This window comes from Myripristis murdjan, chromosome 12 (genome assembly GCF_902150065.1).
Source record: "Myripristis murdjan chromosome 12, fMyrMur1.1, whole genome shotgun sequence".
Lineage (NCBI taxonomy): Eukaryota > Metazoa > Chordata > Actinopteri > Holocentriformes > Holocentridae > Myripristis > Myripristis murdjan.
This window is the reverse complement of record NC_043991.1, coordinates 12,790,870-12,813,641: the sequence shown is the minus strand read 5'-3', so window position 1 is coordinate 12,813,641 and position 22,772 is coordinate 12,790,870. Positions and strand designations below refer to the sequence as shown.

At 40.4% G+C, this 22,772-nt stretch overlaps 1 protein-coding gene across 4 annotated transcripts in view; it reads left to right on the top strand.

The window, feature by feature from the left end:
- The window catches only part of strbp (spermatid perinuclear RNA binding protein), a 107,895-nt gene that overhangs the window by 57,848 nt on the left and 27,275 nt on the right, over positions 1 to 22,772 (top strand). For 2 of the 4 annotated variants that reach the window (XM_030065521.1, XM_030065520.1), the window contains exons 3-4: positions 7,712 to 7,763; positions 12,983 to 13,162. In XM_030065521.1, the coding sequence (XP_029921381.1) occupies positions 13,160 to 13,162 (3 nt within the window). In that variant the 5' untranslated portion in view covers positions 7,712 to 7,763; positions 12,983 to 13,159. Of the gene's footprint in view, positions 1 to 7,711; positions 7,764 to 9,871; positions 9,874 to 12,982; positions 13,163 to 22,772 lie in introns of all 4 variants that reach the window. The other 2 variants (XM_030065522.1, XM_030065524.1) reach the window with 2 other exon arrangements.

Genomic DNA, 22,772 nt, shown 5'->3' with positions numbered 1-22,772 from the left:
CAACTTCCAACCAATAGCTTATCATATTTTTTTCACCCAGGCCAACAGAAATAAGTTATTAATACATTGCTCAAAATAGTCTCAACAGACATGTTATAATTAGATTTATAAATAAATGTTTTCTTAGAGGCATTGTGATCCTGCAAGCCATTTTGATGCCATGTGTCTCAAAATGACTCTTTCAGGATATGAGAAAAACAAGCAATTTTTCCGATTAATGCCCATCAAATCTGATAGAATTGAGTCAGTAGATAAATAATGCAAACCAGCCTTTTAACACAAGTAAAAGAAAAATGACAAAATTAAAATGTTCTAATATGGCAACATCCAACAATTTTTTAAATAAAGATTTCATTGGCAGTCAACGAGAAGTCAAAACTTTAAGCGATTTTAAATCAGTGGCTCTCAATCTCAAATCTCAGGAACCAGTGTACTGTTGACTCTCTGTCCCACCAGTTAATTCCATAGTCATTCAAAAGTCACCAAATCATTCCCTAGAATGAAAACCTGCTGGGCTCTGGGTCTTTAGAACAGGAATCATGAACCACATTTTTAAATTATTTGCAGTATCTTCCAATTAGCACATCATTAACTGAGACGATGGCGACATGATAGAAGGGACAAAATGACATACTGCACCATGGCCTGACAGTTTTTTTCATGTACTATTGCCTGGCTTCATTTTCAGGTAGCGAGGGAATTGTTGTACCTATTTTCACATTTTAATTACTGTCAATGCAAGGCGCTAACACAACATTAGTAGTGTAGTATATGACAGCAATGTGGCACATGTCAAAGGACTGCTCCTATTATTGAAAAAAATGAAGAGAGATTAAACTAATACGTGGAAACAGGCAAAATGGAGAGAGCGATAGATGAGTGAGATAGTAAAAGAGGGTAAGTGTGAAGAGACAGAAAAAGGTCAGCACAGTGGTCTCTGTACACTTCTTGTGGCTTCGGGAGGAGGAAAGGGGTGGGGTCTAAGGAGGGAGAGAGAGGAAATGAGTAGAGACACAGCATACTGCCCCCACCGCCACCACCTCACACATTTCCCCGGTGTCCTTTGTTCTAAAATCCCCTCAGCATGTGCAGAGCCTGCTGCATTGCCCTGCATTAATGAGACATAATGCAGATGATATCTATATGCCATTATCCTGATCATGTGTCTATACAATATGGAGCCCTTATGTAAAAACAGTAGGAATGCAAAGTGCCAGAGCGTTGACAGCTTCGATATGTCTTGTGTCTTTAGGTTGGAGGTTGTATTCGGTGGATGAAAATGTGCAGGTAGAAACTTAGGTATGTCTTAGTAGAAATAAACCTGTGATCATACCCAGACTGCGGTCAGACATTGTCTCAGTAGTTACATCCAGACTCAAGATCTGTATTTAGGTCAGTTTACAAAAGCAGCTACTCATTTTCCTTCCTTTACATCTCTTCATTACGAGCCTGTGAGCTTCTTTTGCAGCCTGTTACTCTCTGTTCATGTGGACTGACTTTGTGTTGCACTGGTGTCATATCTTAAAATTTGTGACAAGGCTCGTTTTCTTGAATTTATCTGCATGTCTTGTTGCTCTTTGAAGGAATTAAAAAACTTGTTTTATTAAAAGCCCTTCAGAAACGATCACTTTGATGTAACTTCACACCTATTGCAATTATTTTTTGTTGTGCGTAAAAATCAGTCAACAGTTACTTATTTACCCCATTATTAGTTATTTTAGCATTTGTTAACATCATAGTGCATAATATTGACTTCTTGCTGCTGTAGCATTGACTATGTGGTGTGTTTGTGCGGCTGTGCAGTTGTGAAATACTTTACAGTACGGTCCTGAAAGGTGTTCACACTAGTTTCTGCTGAGCAAGGAACAGGAAACAGATGAAATGTATTTCCTGTGTTAACTGGGTCCACTCTGACAGAAAGCTGCTGTGCTGGGTTGGCTTGTGAGAACTAATGAATACGTTTTTGTTGGCTGTTCTCTTGTGCGCGAGTACACACTCATACATTTGCACACACGCTAACACAGGCTGAGACACACACGTGCATTGTATCTTGTGTCCTTGTGAATGCTGTCAAATAGGCACTCACAGAATCATGCAGTAATGCACAGAAGTGCTGACACACACCTGGACATGTTCTCTCTGTCTCTCTCTCTCTCTTTCTCTCTCTCTCTCTCTCTCTCTCTCTCTCTCTCTCTCTCTCTCTCTCTCTCTCTCTCTCTCCCTTCTTCCTCTCTTTTCCCCTATTCCTCTGCTATATTGTAAAGGGATAGTTTAAGAATGATTTACCAGTCGCATAGCCTTCATTTGTTTTAGTTTTCTGTCTGGCACATTTCCATTCAAATGAAGCTACCTCAGGGATGCATGTTCACCACCAGTGTTGCCTCTTTTTTGTTCGCCTTTGTTTATAATTGCACATGAGCAAAGAAACATCTTGAAGTACAGAATGAACACTTAGGAAATCATAAAATACAAAATATATAGTTAAGTGCTGTTAAGAAAGCTTGAATAGGATAGGTTTTAGACAAAGGGAAAGAAACACGCAGGGAGAAAAAGTAACATGGGGATGGAGAAAAATATATTTAGAAATAGATATATGATGTTATTAGATATAGATATTATTTTTGGAATGGAAAGGTACTTTCATATCAGGGATAAATGAGTTCATTTCTAAAATGCTATTTGTCTATTTTCTAAAAATCATCTGGAGTTTCTCATTCACTCACTTTTAAATATACAGGATACACTGTAGGCTTATATTATAATTTTTCCAGCCAGGGCTTAAGTAACATTAACTTATTAATATTTTGCGATATTGTGGTGTCAATTATTTTTTCAGAGTAGTTGAGTAGAATATTTTTTTTTAGAAACTTATTTCATTGTACAAGTAGCATAACAGATAATAAATCTTTGATGTTTTAGATAAATTGAATAATGAATTTCAGATATTGATTTACTGTATATATAGCATTTGTAGGAATAGTTTTAAAATATATATTGTTATATAATTGGTTTTATCATTCAATATAAAATGTTTAAATGTAAAATAATTAAAATATTTTAGTTTAAATATGATATGATAAAATGTGTGTCAACATTTTGTCAACCCACAACTTAAGCTACACTTTTAAGTATCATAACTTTGTCATTTTGGAGACTGAATTTTTTCACATCTTGGCTATAGATTTTTAAAAAAGTGACAGCCATTATAACAGAAATCAAATTTTAAGTTAATATTCAGTAGCTCAAGTCCTTGGGTGATGAAATTATGTCCCTTTTGAAATATGCTATCTTGTGTATTTTAGGTATATTGAATGAGTAGGCATATGCTGTAACAGAAGTTTCCAAATATTGTAAGAAATCTTTATATCGCCATTGGAAAAACATCTCACCTGGGAAGGAAATATGCTTTCACCTTGAAGGAAAGCAATGTTCATAACAGGGACAAAAGATAATATTCATATCTGGGAAGGAAATATATGTTTCTTTGTGGAATAGAAATGTCCTTTTCCGGAAAGCACAAAGGAAATCAATTTTCTCTTCTGGGATGGAGAGATGTGTTCTTATCTGGGAAGGAAATGTATGATCTGTTTTGGGATGGAAGTATATGTTCATATGTAAAGGAAATACTCATTTCTGGGAACGAAATACATGAAATTACAAGGAAATATGTTATTTGGGGGAAGGAGATATATATGCTATTCTTTGATGCAAAGATATGTCTGTGGGAGGAACTATGTATTCTTGTAGGAAGGAAATAAATATTCTGTTCTGGGACAGACATGTTCTGACAAGGAAATATTTGTTATCTAGGAAGAAAATCTGTTTTTCTGGAATGGACATAAAGATTCTTGTCTGAGACGAAAATCCTTTCTGGGAAGGAAGTAGATACTCATATCTGGGAAGGACAATATATGTTCTTTCCTGGGATGGAAATCACTGTTCATATCTTGGAAGGAAACAGGCTTTTTCAACTGAGAAGGAAAAATGTTTGTAACTGGAAAGGAAATTTTTCTGTAATTCTGTGAAGCGTTCTTGTTCGGATGGAAATACATGCTCATGTCTGGAAGGAAGCATAGGTTCTTATCTGGGAAGGAAATCAGTGTTTCTTTCTTGGAAGGAAATGCCACAACTCGAGGAAGGATTGAAACTGGACTGTTTGGTATTGAATGAGTTAAATTCTCAAATTTGATCAGAATACTACGTGTATTACTCCATTTCCAAATTCTAATGTCTGTGTGTATTTAATGTCTGCATTTTTGTTAATTTATATGTAATATATTTAATAATTGTCAAGTAACGTTTTTGCAGATTGAGTCATATCAAGGTAACTTTGGTAAAAAATGCAGGTTTTCATTTCAGCCAAAGACTACACTGGGTCATTTCACTAATTAGTTCCTCTTTTATGGTTGAAGGTAAGTTACTCAGGACAGGAAATCACCTGCTGTTGTCTTTGGTTGGTTAAAACCGGCAGACATGCTGATTGGACATCCCCACCCTACAGGTGATGGGTAGTCTTTAGCGCCCTAAAAGTGCAAATTGTAGCTGTTGTGTGTTTTAAAGGTGATAGTCTTCACCACCAATTTAGATTTCATATCAGCAATAATTCAAACCATAAATGCAACTAAGTCTATGCAGTAATACCATTACCGATGTAAGAGATGAACTGTCCTTTGTCTCAGTCTTTTGAGTTGCTACAGTTTGGCTTTGTAGCGTAGTTTATCCAAGATTGGTAACAATTTGAATGAGATAATGGTGATAAAATGTGTTTTATCCAGCCTGGTTTACACTCTGATTATGCCTGCTGTACCATATTAGTCAGTCAGTTTGACATTGTTGGACTCTAGCGTGGCAGCAGAGGAAAGAACAGAAAAACAACTAAGAAACTAGATGAGGAGAAATGAGTGACTGAGTGATTGTTAGATTAATGGAGAGATGGGGAGCAAATCAGCAAGAGGGAAGTTTAGGAGAGAGAATGTGAAAAGAAAATAGAGGCCTAGTCAAAGGAAATTTTGATTCCATTACTGTTCAGACATGCAGTAACATCCTCTTTTTCCCATTATTCTTGGTTTTGTATCGCCAAGATGAATAGGGACAGCATTGTAGTTTAGCACCTTCTGTCAACTTCTCTACATGGTCCCAGACAAAAACAAAACCTCTGTCGTTCAATCTTTATGCCTCCCACTCTTTCTGTCTCTCCCTCTGTCTCTCTCTCTCTCTCCACATTCAAATGGTCTCCAGTAGAGAAAGAGCAGAGCAAACAGACATTTCAGTCAGCTACCACTTGTTTACACAATGCATGCTTCTTAACCACAGACATGGTCAGAGAGAGGTGTGTGTTCGTGAGTGTGCATCCACTCTGTTTGTTGTATTGTCTTGCTTTGAGACCGAAGACCACCTGGTCCTATGAGTTTCATTGTGTGCGTCTAACTCATCACCACACATTTTTGCAGATGTTTTCCCAGATGTAAACATTATGGCACAAATAACGCAGAAGCCATACACATGTCAGTATTAATATAGAATACAGAACACAGACTCACAAAGACACACACACACACACACACACACAGAGAGAGAGAGAGAGAGAGAGAGAGAGAAAAGGCCTTTCAGGTGTATTTAGGGAATGTTTAAACAAGATGGGTCAGAAATAGTCCTGGGATGCAACGTGTACATCACACCAAAAATATCATATCCAGGAGTAGATCTAACTGAGAGAAAAATCAACATTCATGCTCGAATAACTTCAGGATAAAACACACTTTGCTGCCAGAAACAACACCCATACCACCAGGGTAAACCAACACACCTATTACCACTAGATTTACACCTGCTCTTTTTGTCCTTTTTTTTAAAAGATTATCTCCATCTTCTGTCTTTATTTCTGCTTCATTTGAGTGCACACAGTGGATAGGACAGTCCAGTATGAGCAAATGTTTGTTAGAGAAACAGCGGCAGTGTGACATGCAACAGCAGGCCAAGAATTGACTTGCTGCACTACAAGTGCATGGCGTGCACATCCGCCTGCTGTGTGACAGAGCGTCCCTTGACACCTGCTCTGCTTTTTCTATATGACATCTTCAACGCATTGATCTGTTGCTTTTGCCTTGCTTCTCTTTGTCCAACACCATGTTTCTATTATGTCATCTTGCACAAAATATTAATGTAAAAGCACTCAAATGCTAACAATAAGGTGCAAGAACAAAGATAATTGGTAGATGTTTGCATTTCCTCCCACAGGATTATAGTGTCAATTCAGATTATTTTCTGAAGTGCCAACAAACAGGGTTGTCAAAAAATATTGTGCAGCCTAAGAGTGGAGCTAATACAGATAAAATAAGAGTCAACAAACCTGTCACAAATATTACAGTATTAAGCATTCATGTGCATGTTTTTGTTTGTGTGTTACTGTGTATGCACACATGGAAGTGGATACCAGAGCACTGGGGCTACACACGGGCAGTCAAGAGGCAAAAAGTAAATGACACACTGGAGCAAAGAAAATGAAGGGAAATGAATGACTGTCAAGGTAGGATTGAAGGTAGATTGATGTAAATTTATAATAAGTCAGTAGGTGGTCTGGACTTCCTGATTCCACAGCAGTAGCAGGGAGCTTGGTACAGACGGACAGAGCCCTGTGAAAGAAGGTTTTCCTGGCTAGTCAGACTATAGATAATTTTGAAAAATGGATCATTACTTTTTCAAGTCCTCTAAGACTTCCTAAAAAGAAAAAAAATGTTGTCTCGTAGAGAATATAAACCATCGTGGGGAATCAATGCCAGCCACCAGCCAAGTGCTGGTACATTTCAGTTGTGCCTTTGAAGTGTGATTTCTCCTTTTGCCCCTTTGGCATAGAAAGCTGTGTTCACACATGGCCTTTTTTCTCAGCTGACACCATCATTTTTTTTTTTTTTTTTTTTTGAGTGAAAAGTGCTGCCCGGAGCATTTTTTGGGGTGGCTGGTGATGTTGACACACTGTCACCATAATGGTATTCTTGTTGTGATTGGTCATCTGATTTAAAAAAAAAATCAATCATGTTTCAAATACTGGTGGCAGCAGCACTTTTTTGCTGTCTTTTCATATCATGTAATGGCCGGCTCAGTTCCCATTGGATTACAAGTAATATAAACACTACGGTAGCTAACAATTTAATGCTGTGTGTGAACAGAACCTAACCAGCCATCAGACATCCTGTTCTAATGAGCATATTTGGCTTGTGAAATAATGACAGTACCTCCTGAATGTTGGAATTCACCAGGCACTGTGGCTGCTGGACAAAAAAAAAAAAAAAAAAAAGGTTGGCTTCCACTCCACCCAGAAACACAAGAAAATGTTCACGTCTTGAAATTATAAGCCAAATAACCACAAATTGGCTGAATACAGCCTAATGTGAGTAAGTTTGATTGTTTTGACATGAGATAGCGATTATAATATTGAGATGATAATCAGTAGTCAAAAGGGACCACTTTTTGAAAGTTTACTCCCCCAACTCCAATTAGCAGCAGCTCTCTGTCTTTTCTCGCTGTGTATTCTCCCTTCAGTTTGTCTCTTCCGCTGTCCGCTGACATGATGGTTATCAGAAGGGAAAAGTGTGAATTGCTGCTCACAGCAATCTCAGCAAACCCTGCTTAGCTTTGTTATCTCTTCTCCATCTTTTTATCAGTTCCCATCCGTTGTTTCTTATCCTCTGCCTGATTCCTTTCATCTCTGCAGGGAGAACTGGATGTAATCAACGACCTCTTGGCTCAGGGACGACATAGCGCAGGTGCGTGTGTGTGTGTGTGTTTGCTGCGTTTGTGTATTCCCCTATGCATAAACTGCTAGGCAAAATATATTGAATAATTATGGAACCAGATAGAGGTGAAGGGTTTCTATGCACGTCTGTGTGTGTGTCATGTGCACATCCGTGCATGTGTGTGCGCACATTCATGCCCATGTGTATGAGCCACCTCCTGTGTTAATGAGCCAGGGCCTGTGCCAGTTCTCCCCTTCTTTGGAGAAAAACACACTATCACACATTAATGACCCAACAGCCTGGCGTGAATAAGTGAGAATGATGAAAAAAAGGGAATGGATACATAGATGGAAAAAAAACTGGTGGGAGGTGAAAAAAGAGGGTGTAGGGTATATAGGGAGAGTGGGAGAAGTGGGAGAATTCAAATAATTGGTCACTGTGAGCCTAAGGTAGAGATGGCCACTGGAGGATTTTTGAACAACAGACACACAGCCATGTGCATGCAAACATGGTCTCCTTAGTTACTCTCACCCCCAGTGGGAGGCAGAGGAGGGTGAACATGCACCATGTGTTTTTGTTGAGGATGTAGGCCTTCATTTAAGCTTCGTTTTTTGACACAACAAACTCTGTGGTGCTATAGTCCCTTCTATATTGCTTCATTATGTTTTAAAACTGTCATTTGACAGTATATTTCATTCTGAGATATGTGATATTAAGTAAGAGAAAAAGAGTATGAAAGAGCGCCAGAAAACGAGAGGCAGAAAACAAAGGGAGCAAGTGGGTGTTGTTATTTATCATCAAATCGCTCTGATAATGAGAAACGAATGGGGGCTGGCACATTATTATTATGCTCCTTGGCTGGCGTGTGTGTTTCTCTGTGTCTGTGTTTCTGTGTTTCTGTGTGTGTGTGTGTGTGTGTGTGTGTGTGTGTGTGTGTGTGTGTGTGCGCACGTGGTCTCCTACACATGCACACACCTAAGTGCCATGTTGGAGGAAAGCTTATCCCCCCCTCCAGCAACCGGAGGAGTGTTGGCTGTAAGGTAACTGGCAAAACGCACACAGATAGACACAGCCACACTGTCCCTGCCAGGTATGTTGAGTAGGTAATTGTTAGTGTGGCAGTCCAGCTGCCTGAGGCAGGGAGAGCTGCAGAGAAAGAGAGGGGCTGCCACTAGTGGAGTCTGTTTCCCTGAAGGGCCAGCTCACTATCTGGCTTGGTTGTTTTCCCTTTCCCTTTGCTCCAATTGCACCACTTTGCATCCAAAAACATAAGAGGAGTATAGAATACATTAAAACACTCAAAAACTTAAAAATAAAACAAGCAGATCAAACAAAAGATACAAACATAAGCCTGGATTAAATGTGTCAGATTAAACACTGACCAAGAATAAAATGCAGTGCATCATGCAAACGTGCTAACAAGAAGGTGTGCATGTCTGCATATTGCCATAAGATTAGGCTCTATTCAGTGTTAGCAAGGATGAAATTCCATTAAAAGTTTAAGCCTTTCAGTGGCAATGGGAGTAAAAGAGGTGCACTGTGGCATCATGTAACATCAGCCTGAAGGAAGGAGGTCAAATTGGTTAGGAAGAGGGTGATCAGGGCATTTAGGGCAAGAACTGCTGATTCCCCAGTAAATGATCTCAGAGTGATGTCATGTTTTCTGCAAGTGAGAGACAATGTTCCTCTATGTATTGTACAGTACAATAAAAAAGAGAAAATTGCCAAAGTTGGATATACAGGGTTTGCAGTTGATGTGCTGAAATGGAGAGAAATATAGATATATTCTGGTGTCTGTTCTAACAGAGTTCAATAGATGCCTGTGTACTTTTACCCCCTGAATCTCTGTATTGTTACCCATGTCCACACAGTGCCTGCATAATCTAATTTCTCTGAGATTACAGGTCTGGAAGATCAAAATCAAATCGAATAGTGAAGTCCTCACTGATCCCTTCACCTACTGGAATTCACAGTGCTCACATCCTCATAGTCTTCAGGAAATCAGATCACACATGCGCGCGCACACACACACACATACACACACACACACACACACACACACACACACACACACACACACCTCTATAAATTTCACTGCTCTGGTTTGAGCGTGGCCAGATGTGTCTGTGTACTGTCAGTGGTGATACTGTTGACATTCCATGTTGTGAAAAGGACCATTGTGTATCTGTTCACCTCGGCTTGCTCTGCACTGATAAAACTGGTCTGCGTTTCCATACCAACATTTGATGTTTAGCTGAGTGTATGGAGCCCTTAGTAGCACTAAAGGAAGAATTAGTCACAAGTGATTGTGTTTGTGAAAGCTTAAAGTAGTTACCATTTCACATAATACTTTTTTTGATAAAGTACAGATAAATTAACAAAAAACAATTCATGCACTTGGGTTAAATGGCATGAAGAATCATAAAAAACAATTCCAAACAAAGGGGACCTTTAATATTTAATAATTTATTACAGTTTTGTTCAATATAGCACCTTTGTTGTCAAGTCAGTATGTTTACATGCACACTAATTTTCCACTATTATTCCAAATATGACAGTATTCCTAATTTGATGTTGAATTTGATTTTCTGTTTAAGGCATGTGGGATATGCCAGTATTATTCACGTTTAGGGGCATTGTTTGGTCATTTATACAGTACATTTGGAATGTGTGTCTCAATTGGGGTTTTTACTTCAGTTTACAGCTCACAGCTGCCTTTTTACGGTCACCTCTGTGCATTGTAAACCAACCAGCCAACAGTTAGCCAGGCTTGGTTCGAGATGTATTCACCATTGAAAAGCTGACATTTCTGGATGGGAGGAAAAACTCACCTACTTTTAAACATTATGAAAGACTTAGATATCAACAGGTTTATGGATATGTGCAGGTATTGTAACACAGACCTTTTCAAAAAGTTGGTTGAATGAATGAGCACGTTTACATGCACACCATATTCCGGTTCGGCTCAATATTCCGGTTAAGGTAACCGCGCCGCGGCAACTGGAATATTCCGTTTACATGTGACTTGGCATGCCCCCGTGTTTCGGCGTATTCCACTCTCTGACGTAATGCGACACTCAGCCGCGGGGGGCAGCAGTACGCGTATAGGCATCTGGTCTGCCGGAAAAACAGACGAAGAAGTCTTCTTCCTCGTCTTCTTCTTCTTTTTCTTCTTCTGCTGTCGCTATTTCTGTGTTTTCTCCCATCGATATACTCCGTGATATTTAAGTCTTTCATTAGCTGAAGGCGGACTGCAGTCTCCTGGCTCTTGCTGCCGTTTTCCCCGCTTGCAGGTAACCATAGCAACAAAGACGCCACAGAATTCCTTGTGAGTCGAGCATGCACAGTCGTGACTGAATATTCCGGTTTGGGGAGTTTTCCGACTAAGGTGTTTACATGCCCCAATATTCCGGTTGGAACAGGAATATCCCAGGGGGCTTATTCGGAATTCTCTCCAACCGGAATATGACCTTAATCGGGTTCGGTGCATGTTTACATGACACGTGCGCAACCGGAATATTGCGAATATTCCGGTTAATACAGGAATCAGGTGTGCATGTAAACGTGCTCAATGAAAAGGGAGGCTGCATTCTCACGGTCTAACAAGTTGGAATACAGACAGCTGAATTTAAATCGAAATACTAGTGGAATATTCAACCTCATTAGCCATGTGAACAGCTTAGAAGGAATATTGTCTTTCAGAATAAGGGAAAAAAATTACATTTTGTACTTGTAAACGTAGTCAATATTGCCTGTTTGCATTTACATTATATCTGCTGTGTCTGCCTGTTACTGCATATCATGTACAAGCTCTCAAAACAAACAAACAAACAAACAAACAAAAAAAACCCTCTAAACTGGTTGCTAATAAGTAAGCCTTGTGTTCAGTTCTGGCTTTTGAAAGGCACAATGATCTGTTACTACAGAGCCCCTACTTCCTTGTTCAGTATTACTTACTGTCACTTCCTGGTTTTTGTTTGTTCACTAAGAAAGATAAGATAACAGCCATTACTGTCACACATTGGATTGGAGTTGGCTTTCTGTGGCACACTGGACCGATGCACACCATGCACGCAACATTTCAATTTTAAGTCAGGCTCTCGACTTCAGTTGTGTTAATCCCTCTCTCTGTCTCTCTCAGCTGTCCATTGTGGATTAGGAAAAAATACAATTATATATGTTATACAAAATACAAATGTTTGGAGCAGAGCAGAAATCCCAAAGGCAGCATGATTTTCATTGTGTCATAGTTTTCAAGGCTCTCTTGGAGAAGGGCAGTACATGCTTCATAATATGCTAATTAATGGTAGATTTTCAATTATAAACAATTTACATGCCCACAACCACTCCATTAAGTACAATATAAACAAATTAGCAGTTAATTATTCTATAAGTGAGTCAGTGACTGTCACTTACTGTATAACTCCCCCTGCTGTTCTTGTCTTTGAGGGAAGGGCTAGAGAATTTTGCATGGCGCCTGTCAACAACTCTGCGTGTGTGTGTGTGTGAGAGAGAGAGAGAAAGAAAGAGAGAGAAAGAGAGGGAGAGTGTGTGTGTGTGTGTGTGTGTGTGTGTGTATGTGTGTATATGTGTGAGAGAGAGAGAGAGAAAGAGAGGGAGAGTGTGTGTGTGTGTAAGACCTGAGTGTGAATGAAAACAGACACATGCTTGTATCACAGCTCTCTCCCTCAGACCCCTGCCAGGCCATATAATATGAATGAAGCCCTGTGTGTGTGTGTATGTATGTGTGTGTGTGTGTGTGTGTGTGTGTGTGTGTGTGTGTGTGTGTGTTTTGACACAGGTTCATCAGCCATTCTCTCAGATCTTTTACTCATGGTCAGGGGACTGCGCTGCTACTGAGCCTGTGTGTGTGCGCATGTGTGTGTTGAATGGGCAAATTAAGGTTTGGTAAGAGGTTGCACCTTAAGTAGGATTTGGGGTATTAGGTAGATAAAAAATCATGTCATTGCCTTTCTTCTTACCTATTTTGATCTACCTTTTTGTTGTATTTGTATGTTACTTGTAAAATGTTTTTTTTTTTTTTTTTTTTTTTTTTTTAATTTATTTATTTATTTTTTTATGTAGTGGGTAGGAAGTAGTATGGCAGTATTTTCCTGGCACAACAACTTCTGGTTGTTGGAACTCTGATTATCTTTCCATCAGTTCTTACCATCTCTCTCCCTCTCTCTCCATTTCTCTGTCTGTGTCTCTCTCTTTCTCTCCTCTTCTTCCTTTCTCTGTCTCTACAGGGATAAGCTCTTGTAGAGAGGTGGGCTGAGGGACACAGGAGCACATGAGGAGTGGAAATAGCCTGACAGCTACGTCCTGACTGGTAACCTCGTGACCACACCCCACTAGGCGCCTGGCAACTCCAGAGGTGGGCGTCACAAGGAAACGGACAAGGCGTGACTGCTCCTCCTGCAGGCATGGTAATAATACACACTGTGTATGTGGATTTTGGTCTATATGTTTGTGTCCATGTGGGTGCCAGTGGATTATACGTGGTAGGGTAAGAAAACACTCTCCAGACTAGCAGGTGTGAGAGTTCAATCTGATAACTCTCTTCAGACATGAGAACAGGGTTTGTGTGTGTGTGTGTGTGTGTGTGTGTGTGTGTGTGTGTGTGCGTGTGTGTGTGTGCGCATGAGAGAGAAAAAGAGGGAGAGAGAGAGAAAGATAGCTGATAAGAGTGAGTGCAGACATGAGAGTAGATTGTGTTTTGGGGAACAGAGGAGATGAGAAGGCTCACCAGCCTATATATTATTGCCGGGGGGGGGGGGGGGATTAAAGAGATGAAGAATGACATTAAAAGGAAAGACAGGTGGACAGACATGGAAGGAAATGGTGAAGAAAATGGGATATGTGGTAAACACACAGAACAGAAGCAATTATAAGAAGCACATATATGCTGGAGAGCAACTTCTGGCTGTTACATTATGGACTCTATGTATCCTCTTCCTCTAGAAGTTTCTGTGTTGTAGTTTTGTTTCCAGGACAGTGGGTTTGTTCTCTGTCTTATTTCTAGGGTCATCCTCCATAACCACTGGGTGTGGATAATTATAGTAATTTTACAAGGAAACCTTGTATTACAGCTTGCCTGTATTTGTTTGTTTTAGTTAAATAACAGGGATAGATTATGAATTTTTATGTGTCTACTGGGAAATCACTACTGCTGAATGAATATAGAGAAAACACTTCAAAGTATTGAAATGGGCTATGCTCATTACGTAATAGTAGGAGAGAGATGGTATGGGAGGAAAATGGTGAGGGTAAAAAGAGGAATTGTGGAGTGACGGAGAAGAAGAAAGGCAGCGGTGAGCAGAGTGGAAGAAGAGAGTAAAAAGTAGTGGCTGAGCAGAAGAAGATAGAGACAGGAGAGATGAAAAGAGGAGGCAAGAGAGATGAGGAATGGAGGCTAAGAAGAGAGGTAGAGAGACGAGGGATTGATTAATGGTCTTGGCCTGTGACAGTGGGAGCTTTGCCTCAGGGGGGAGCAGAGCAGAAGATGAATTATTAAAAACTGGAACAAGAGGAGGTGGCAGAAAAAGGAGCACAAAAAGGATGGAACTGGAAGAGGACAGGAGAGGAAGGAGGAATGAAAGGAGGTAAAGAGAAGTGGAAAAGAAACAGAACAATGAGTGTTTGACACAGATATTGAAAGAAAGTGAGATGTTGCTGAGGTTGGACCTTGTGGAAAGGAGTACATGGACTCATAAATAAACCCAGGGTGAAAAGGCTACTGTGTAGAGTAGACGTATGCATCTGTGTTTGTCAGTGTTTGCAGCATTTCAGATTAGACTCGAGGCGGGATGATACTGGAGAGAGGATGGGTGACCTTGACAGGGTGTCACACAAACACATGGATCCACCACTTGAACCACACAACATACCAAACAGCTCTCGTATTAACTTTCTTTGGTGCTCACTCCATGATTACATGTATATTCTGTTCTATCCTATTCGATTCTATTCTATTCTATGCTGATGGTATTTTACACAAAGAAATGCTTCTGGTTAATATAGTACATCCAGAAATAGTGCAGTGTCAGCTCATCTGCGTTTAGAGGCCTCGTTGTAATGTTTTACAGTCAGGCCGTAAACCTTTTATATTGCGTCAATGCATTACCAAGATCAAAGGACACCAATAAATATTGCTTCTTCCGCTGCAAGGTATGCTGGGAACTATAGTTTAGTGACGCTGGTGTGTAAGGTGCATTGATGAGCAAATGTTATCTCTACTGAAACAAGACAGGCTGTGATTACTGAATGGACATTTGACAACTCAGTTTTTGAACTGTAGTAATTTTTTTTAAATCTCATGTCAGTGCTATGGAGAGGACTGGTTCATGTCTAGTGAGAGCGGTGGAGCACTCAACAGCTGACAGACAGTTTGTCTCATTTCCTTTTGTTATTCTGCTCCATGCCTCACCTCCAAGACTAAGTAATTGTAAAAAATATCCATTAGCATGCGCATACTAGGGCTACAGGATGTTCTGTTTCGGCATCGGCATCACGATATGCACATGTGCACTAGTCACGTTGCAGGACACGCGATGTCAAGTGAGGCAAATTATTTCTTAACAGGTCATGTTCTAACTTTTTTGCTGCTTGATACAAAAAGAAGACTTGCAAGATTCTCATTTTCTCATTGACTAATCTACAAGAAAATGTAATCAGATTTACAGATTTAAGGGTTCTGGGATACACAGAGTTTGTTGTTAATGCATCAGTGATCAGTTTGTGATGTGCTCTGGTGAAGGGGTGCATTAGATCAGTTTATCAAACAACCAAAGCCCCACTTGTCACACACCACAACCAGAAAATGAGTGCTGCCGATTGTGGTTCTTTGATAAATTGATCACGTGCGCCCCTTAACCAGAGCACATAGCAAACTGTTTGCTGTGTGTGCAGAACCTGCATCTCACCTGCCTGTAAACATGCACAAGATTTGGCTACTGTCAAAGAATTCTGAATTCTACAGGCAGGCATTCGTATGAGGCGGCTCTTGAGTGTGTGTGTCCTCGTTATCAGCAACATCTCAACCCAGTGCTGGTTAGAAGTTAAAAAGTTACTTTGAAGGGGCTGGTCTGTGTCCTAATTTGAGATACACCTAAAACACTAAAAAAGCATGCAGTATCTAAATCTATCTGTACTTCAATCCTGCCAGCATATAAAGCTGTTTGTTGCTTGGGTTTGAGTTTCACCATGCTGAGCTATGCTGAGAGACCTGTTTATCTTTCAGCACACAGATTAAGCATACGTTTGAACATGTAAATAACATAACAATCCATTTGCAAAGTTTATTTAGAAACATATGCCATTTTTCCCAAATACCTCTCCTGTTCTCCTCTTGTCCATGCTGGTGTCAGAGTCACAGCAGTGAAACCGAAAGTGGAAGAGTCCAGTCTGATTTCTGGAGGGGTGTTAGATGGCTGAACCAAGTGCAGTAAAAGTAGGGGGAGGGTTTTGTTTTGTTACAAAAAGATAAGACTTTTAAAGTACCCAAATGCTGAACATTACAATTGTTAATTGTATAGCTGTACATGAATAACACACTGCATGTATCTAGTGAAAGTTCTTTAATTTTTCATATTGCAATATACATCACAGAAAAAAGAAAAAAGTGCAGTGTCAGTTTTTTTCCAATACCATGCAGCCCTAGCATATATAGTCATGTATACAATGCCTTCTCATGTTGATGTTTGCATGAGTGTGTGTGCATGCGCATATGCGTGTGCGTGTGCATGGTATTTGAAAGGCAGTAAGGGAGAGCACAATAAAATGGGACCATGGAGTGTGGCAGGCCTGCCAAGCAGAGTGCAGATAAATCACAGGATGAATTTTTAATGCAGTCCGCCGTAGGCTGCTAGATATTACAGAGAAGGGAGGGCCTCATTTTGTTTTGTTTTGTTTTTGTTTTTGTTTTTTGTGTCTGACTGTTAAGTGTTGCTGTCATTTTCCTTAATTTTATCTTTTTTTGTTTTGTTTTGTAATGTTTGTGTGTTTGGTTTAATTTTTCCCCTTCTGCTCAGTTTCATGTTGGGCAAAAGATGTGTGACATTTTTCTCAACACTTCTCAAGTTGCTACTGTATGCCTTGTTATGCGGGTATGATGTGATTTTTAATTAGTTTTTTTCTGTTGTGGTATAGTTTTGCTATGAGGATGTGTTACGACTTAAAATCCTGTCCTTCCTCACTCCCTCTGTGCTCCTTGTGCCCCTCGTCACTCTCTCTCTTTCTCTGTCTCCGTCTCTCTCTCTCTCAACCTCTTTGGTCTCTCATCTCTCGCCCCCCCCCCACGGCCCTTAAGAGTGTGTGCTGTCATCAGAGTATCTCAGCACTCAGCGCACACTTTAGGCACATTATTTATTGAAGGTGAACACACACACTTCCTGAGGCTCACTACCTGCACACTGGATACGCATGAACACACACACGCACGCACGCACGCACGCACGCACACACACACACACACACACACACACACACACACACACACACACACACACATTGCTCTGAAAGGCCCTAAAGAATCTATATTTTATGCCATGTAATGTGTCAGAGCATATCTCCACGATAAAGCATACATTACTCCCACCTATACTACACCCATCTGCACACACACACCGCCAATATCTCTCCACTGAGTCTTGTCCTTGGCATTGGGTCATCTTATTTATAGCAGATGGTCACAGAGGGACAGATAGGGACAGATAAACCTGAAAAGGGACAGACAGAGATAGAGGAAAACCATCATGTTCTGCTTCTTCTTCACCCCGGGCAGGTTGTGTGCCTAACTGAAATGGTTACACTGCAGGGTGTTAATAGCGGAATGAATGGAGGGTGGTAATAGATTGGGAGAAATGGGAATGATGGTTGTGTGTGGTGGTGGTATTGAAGTCAAATTATGTAATAATGAATGTGTGGGTCTTTGTGCACGTATGTCATTGATAATTTTCATGGTTAGAGTGTGTTCACAAGCAAATGTAATGTTTGCTGTGAGAGGTTCAGCACTTTCTTGTGTGTTTGTGTTTTTGTACACACTGAGTTGTGACTGCTGTGTAATGTGGTTATGTAACATGGGCCTGCCTGCCGGTTGGACTCACTGGAGCATGAAATGGAGTGTAATTGGTGAGTGTGTGGTCTAAAAGCGCTATGCAAGAATGGGACATGAAGGTATATACATACACATGCAAAAACACACGTGTGGACACATAATGCATGGCCTATGATGGTGGTTGAAGACAGCTGAGCATCACAGTTTGTATGTATCTCTTTCTCTGACTGTTTACGAGGTGAAGGATTTTTCCAACAATTTCATACTGCAATTTTTGGGATCCTACATAATATATTAGTACGATTGAATAGTGCAAAGTGGTGCTATGGTTGATTAGTTGTAACCAAAAGACAAATAATGTCCTGTAGAAACAGCGATATTTTTATATTTTTTTTATTTTTGTAAGTCATTCATTCTTTTAAAGTCCAACCAGTTATCACATTTAATCGCAGTATTGTAGTGATAATATAGCAGTTGATGCTCTCTGTTTACATTCTATGGATTTCAGTCAGGGTGGAGAGGTTAAAAGTGTTGAGAAACTTTGCGAAAAGCAGATGGGAACTGGGATTAATATTGAACACAGATGTAGTTTATGTAAAAGATGTGTGCAAGTTGGCGACAACACCACTCTGATTAAACACCTGCAGCTCTGGCATGACCTTAATTTGAAGCAGTGCAGGGTGATTGACTGCTTCAGCAAAGTTTCTGCTGCTAGTTGCAGTCCTTTAGAACTACCAGCTTGTCCTTGTCAGGTCAGGGTAACATGCCTTATCAAAATAAGTGAGTCCAATATTTTGCACTTAAGGAAATGAGGGAAACAGCAAGGCAGCTTCTTGCTCAGTGGCACTATTTAATCACTGTTAATTTCTTAGTGAAGCAGCAGCCATTACTTGTTCCTTTTGTATCGAACGGCCAGTCCTTCACAAGGTATTTCACTCTAAAAGACTATCACCTGTCTGTTAGAGAAAAAAAAATGTTCATGGTACTTGTCAAGTACAGCTGTCAGCAAAATAAAATGTAAGTTTTTGTGGGAGGGTGGGAGGCCACCACTAAGCTGACAACCAAGCAAAGAGAACTAGTGTTGACACATTTGTGTTAAGGAAGCTGATGTGAATGTATTTGTGTGTGTGTGTGTTTTTTTTTTTTCATAATTTGTATTTTTGGAAAATCAGACATTACATGAATGCAGCATTAGGCTCTTCCCTTTGTGCTGTAAGCCAGTCTTAGAAAATATGCAGAAATCATACCTGGAACACAAAGCAGAGCCAATTTTCTCAGTGATGGTCTCATGTTTTACAGCCATTGTTCTGTGCTCCCAAATTTATGCGAGTATGATATACTGAGGTAATATTCTATATGCTGCAGCTTCAACTATGGACCTGCAGCACACTTGAACTTGGCTTGATTGATATTTGCCACTGCATAGTGTCAGACTGAACTCAATGTGCTAAAAGTGTACACACACTAATGTTTTGTCAGTGAGACAGGGGATTGTCAGAGGCATTTGGATAGGGATCCTTTGCGACTGTAGTCATTTATGATTTATTTCCTCACACACATGCACATTTGCGGGCACACTTGTCGAGGAGAACATAATGTGCTGCCGACCTCTAGGTTATGTGGTGGTTGAGGTGGACTCAAGGGCGATCACAGCTGTCTCAAACAGATTGTGCTGTGTTTCTTTGTGCGTGCGTGTGTGTGTGTGTGTGTGTGTGTGTGTGTGTGTGTGTGTGCATGTGTATGTGTATGTGTATGAGTGAGTGCTCAGTTTCTCATTAATGTCTTACTGGTCCATTGTGCCACAGCCTCTCCTCTTGAGATCACAGTAATCAGGGTTTGAAGAGGATGCGAGAGCGATATGCGTTGTAGCACAGAGCACGAACAGCAGTAAATGGATACTAATTTGAAGCAGTGCAGGGTGATTGACTGCTTCAGCAAAGTTTCTGCTGTTAGATGCAGTTCTTGCAAAGCTACCAGCTTGTCCTTGTCAGGTCAGGGTAACATGCCTTATTAGCGCTGCCATAGGGGACAGTGTGGTTGCTGGTTCGATCCCCGGCTCCTTCAGAGAGCATGTCAAAGTGTGCTTGAGCAAGACACTGAACCCCCAACTATTCCTGATGGGCATCTTGGCACCTTGCATGGCAGCCTCTCCCATCAGTGTGTGAATGTGAGTGTGAATAGGTGAATATGAGGCAAACATTGTAAAGTGCTTTGAGTGGTCGGTAAACTAGAAAAGTGCTATAGAAATGCAGTCTATTTACTATTTACCATTTAGTACTGATAATACTTACATTTCCTCCTGAAGATGCTAGGTTGTCAGATAAAGCTGTCTCTGATAAAGTTGTTTTAATCCACCCCCACTAGACTCATCAAGAATCTTGTGGTGGGAAGTAAATAAATAATCTAAAATATTCTTTGAGCAAAAAATATCTGACAAAATTTGCCTTAAAGTAATTTTTTTTCTCCCTTTAGGCACAAATTTGTGCTATACCAGAGTTTAGTTTTTCCATTGCAAAATATTGATGGGAAAGTGCCAGCAAAAGTCAGTCATGTTAAAACTCTATGTTATTGTTCCAAATAGGCTTTTTAAGTAAGGTCAGGAGTTCAAAGAGATACACACAGCATATGGCAAATTTAAATGTAATGTGTTTTAAGTAATATAATTACAACTGCCTTAAATTACCATGATAACAATATGACTGTAGAACAGGGGTGTCCAATCAAGTGCCATGTGCCTCGTATCAGAAAAGAGGAACTAATCAGTGAAGTCACCTGATAGAGTTCTTGGTTGGAATGAAAACCTGCAGCCTCTTGGCCCTCCATTGCACATGATTGGACAACCCTGCTGTAGAGCCAGATCAGACAGAGTTCAGTCATGTTTCTCTAGCCGTTGTCACTACCCTTCAGTATTAGCCAGAAAAAACAAACAAAAAAACAAAAAAAAAAACAGTAGTTCCACGGTTATCTTTGCTCAGTTGCAGCCAATTAAAGTGGACAGTGAAATGGGTCAGTAGTCAGACATCATGTGGCACTTTCTATGCTTCAGACCTGGTTAGACAACTTTTTGGCTGTTAGCAGATCCAAAGCAAGATCATCAAGCTTTTTGTCTTACATGCAGAAAATAGCCTTGCGGTAATCAGTGAGAAATGCAAACTCCTGCAGGAGCTTGCACACTGGCTGCAGTAGCTTAACATGTTAAGAAGTGTGACCATTGTAAATGGGGGAAACATTATCTGGGCACAGAGTGTTGTAGTGGGTCAGCCTGTCAGTGAGTCAGTTTCAACTACTCTGATTTATGCAGTGATCAGGGGGGCTGGGAAATACTCCCTGATGGTCCAGTAACACTGACACGCACAGATACACACACTCCCCTCCATGTGGTTTACGGCTGGGGAAGCTCCCATTAGCAACAGCTCATAAAATCTACCACTGTTAGTGTGTTAAACACTGCTCTGAGCAGGCACACTCATACTCACAACACACACACACACACAGACACACACAGACACACACACACACACACACACACACACACACACACACACACACACACACACACACACACAGATGTGTTTTAGAACTCCAGTATAATATTTCCTACCTTTTATCCAACCACTGGATTATATCCATTCCACTATGACAGAAAATTTACTTTCAGAGATTAATAAAAATAAAGGCATCCACATTAATTTTCCTAAAAGCAGCAGCACTGTTATGTTTTGATGACTTGAAATTGGATGCGATCAAACGGTCTCTGAAAATGGTCTCTTGGGAAATGTTTGCTTTACACAGCCGGTCATCAGTTCTATGGTTCATGAATGGCGACAACTTTTTTAATCACAAAGCAAAACTTTTAAGGTGGGTTTTTTAATCAAAAATTCAAATTTGAAAATTGAGGGTTTCTGATTATATGTTGTGAAATATTTCGTATCCCCCACATTATTTGCAAGGCTTTGTTACAGTGTAAAATGTAGACACTGTGCCAAACATTAAAAATTGCTAGCATGGTCCTTTAAAACAGAGGAAGTAAACTAATGACTGGACACAATAAAAACTGCTCCCAAGCTGTCATATGGACAGTACAGTGATTCATTGCCTCTCCCGCTGTGCCGTGTCATATTGTGCATAGCAGCAGACTTTTTTTTGTGCTGAGGCATACCTGCGCTCTATACTGTGACAGCACACACTCAGAAGGGAGGACACTGTGCCCTTCTAATACTGTTGACAAGTTCCCTGTAATGAAGATCTATTATTGAAAACAACATAATTCCAATGCACCCCAAATTATTGATTGCCTGAAAATTTCACACAGGGAATTGCACTTCATAGTAAGGGCATGATGTGAAGAAATATCATGCCATAGATTTTTTAAAAGCATTGTTTCAAGATACCGTAGCACACTCCATCGCGCCCCGTTAGGCCAGTGGAGAATCACAGCGTTGCTCCGCTGGGAACACAACCTCTAGCCCTGGTAGTGTTCATGCCATGTTATACACACTGGGCTATTTAGGTACTGAGGTCTTATTGTGGCGAGCAACTCTGCAACTCTTGTCCTCCATTCCTTTAATGGCTGGCTCACTCTGGTGCTGGAGTATGTCACCGGTTCAATTAGGAATGGGTGAACTGTGGGTGTGTGTGTGTGGTCCTGGGATTTCAAGGAGATGGATGGTAGTGCTCAAGCGGCATCGTCCATACAGCTTCAAAAAGGTCATCTCCCCTCTGTGTGCCTGTACTGGATGGCATGCCTGGGTGTGTGGCTATCTGTGTGTGTGTGTGTGTGTGTGTGTGGTGAATAATGGCAAATGTGTGTTTAGGAGATAAGGGGACCAAAGCAGGCCTACTTTACAGCTTGTTGAGGGCAGTTTCCTCTTGTTGGACCATTTTATGCACCTTACACGCCTCCACCTGACTCCTGGGATAACATCTGATCATTTAAAACTATCCACAGTCTCCTGATGCAGATCCTAATTTTAACTAATACC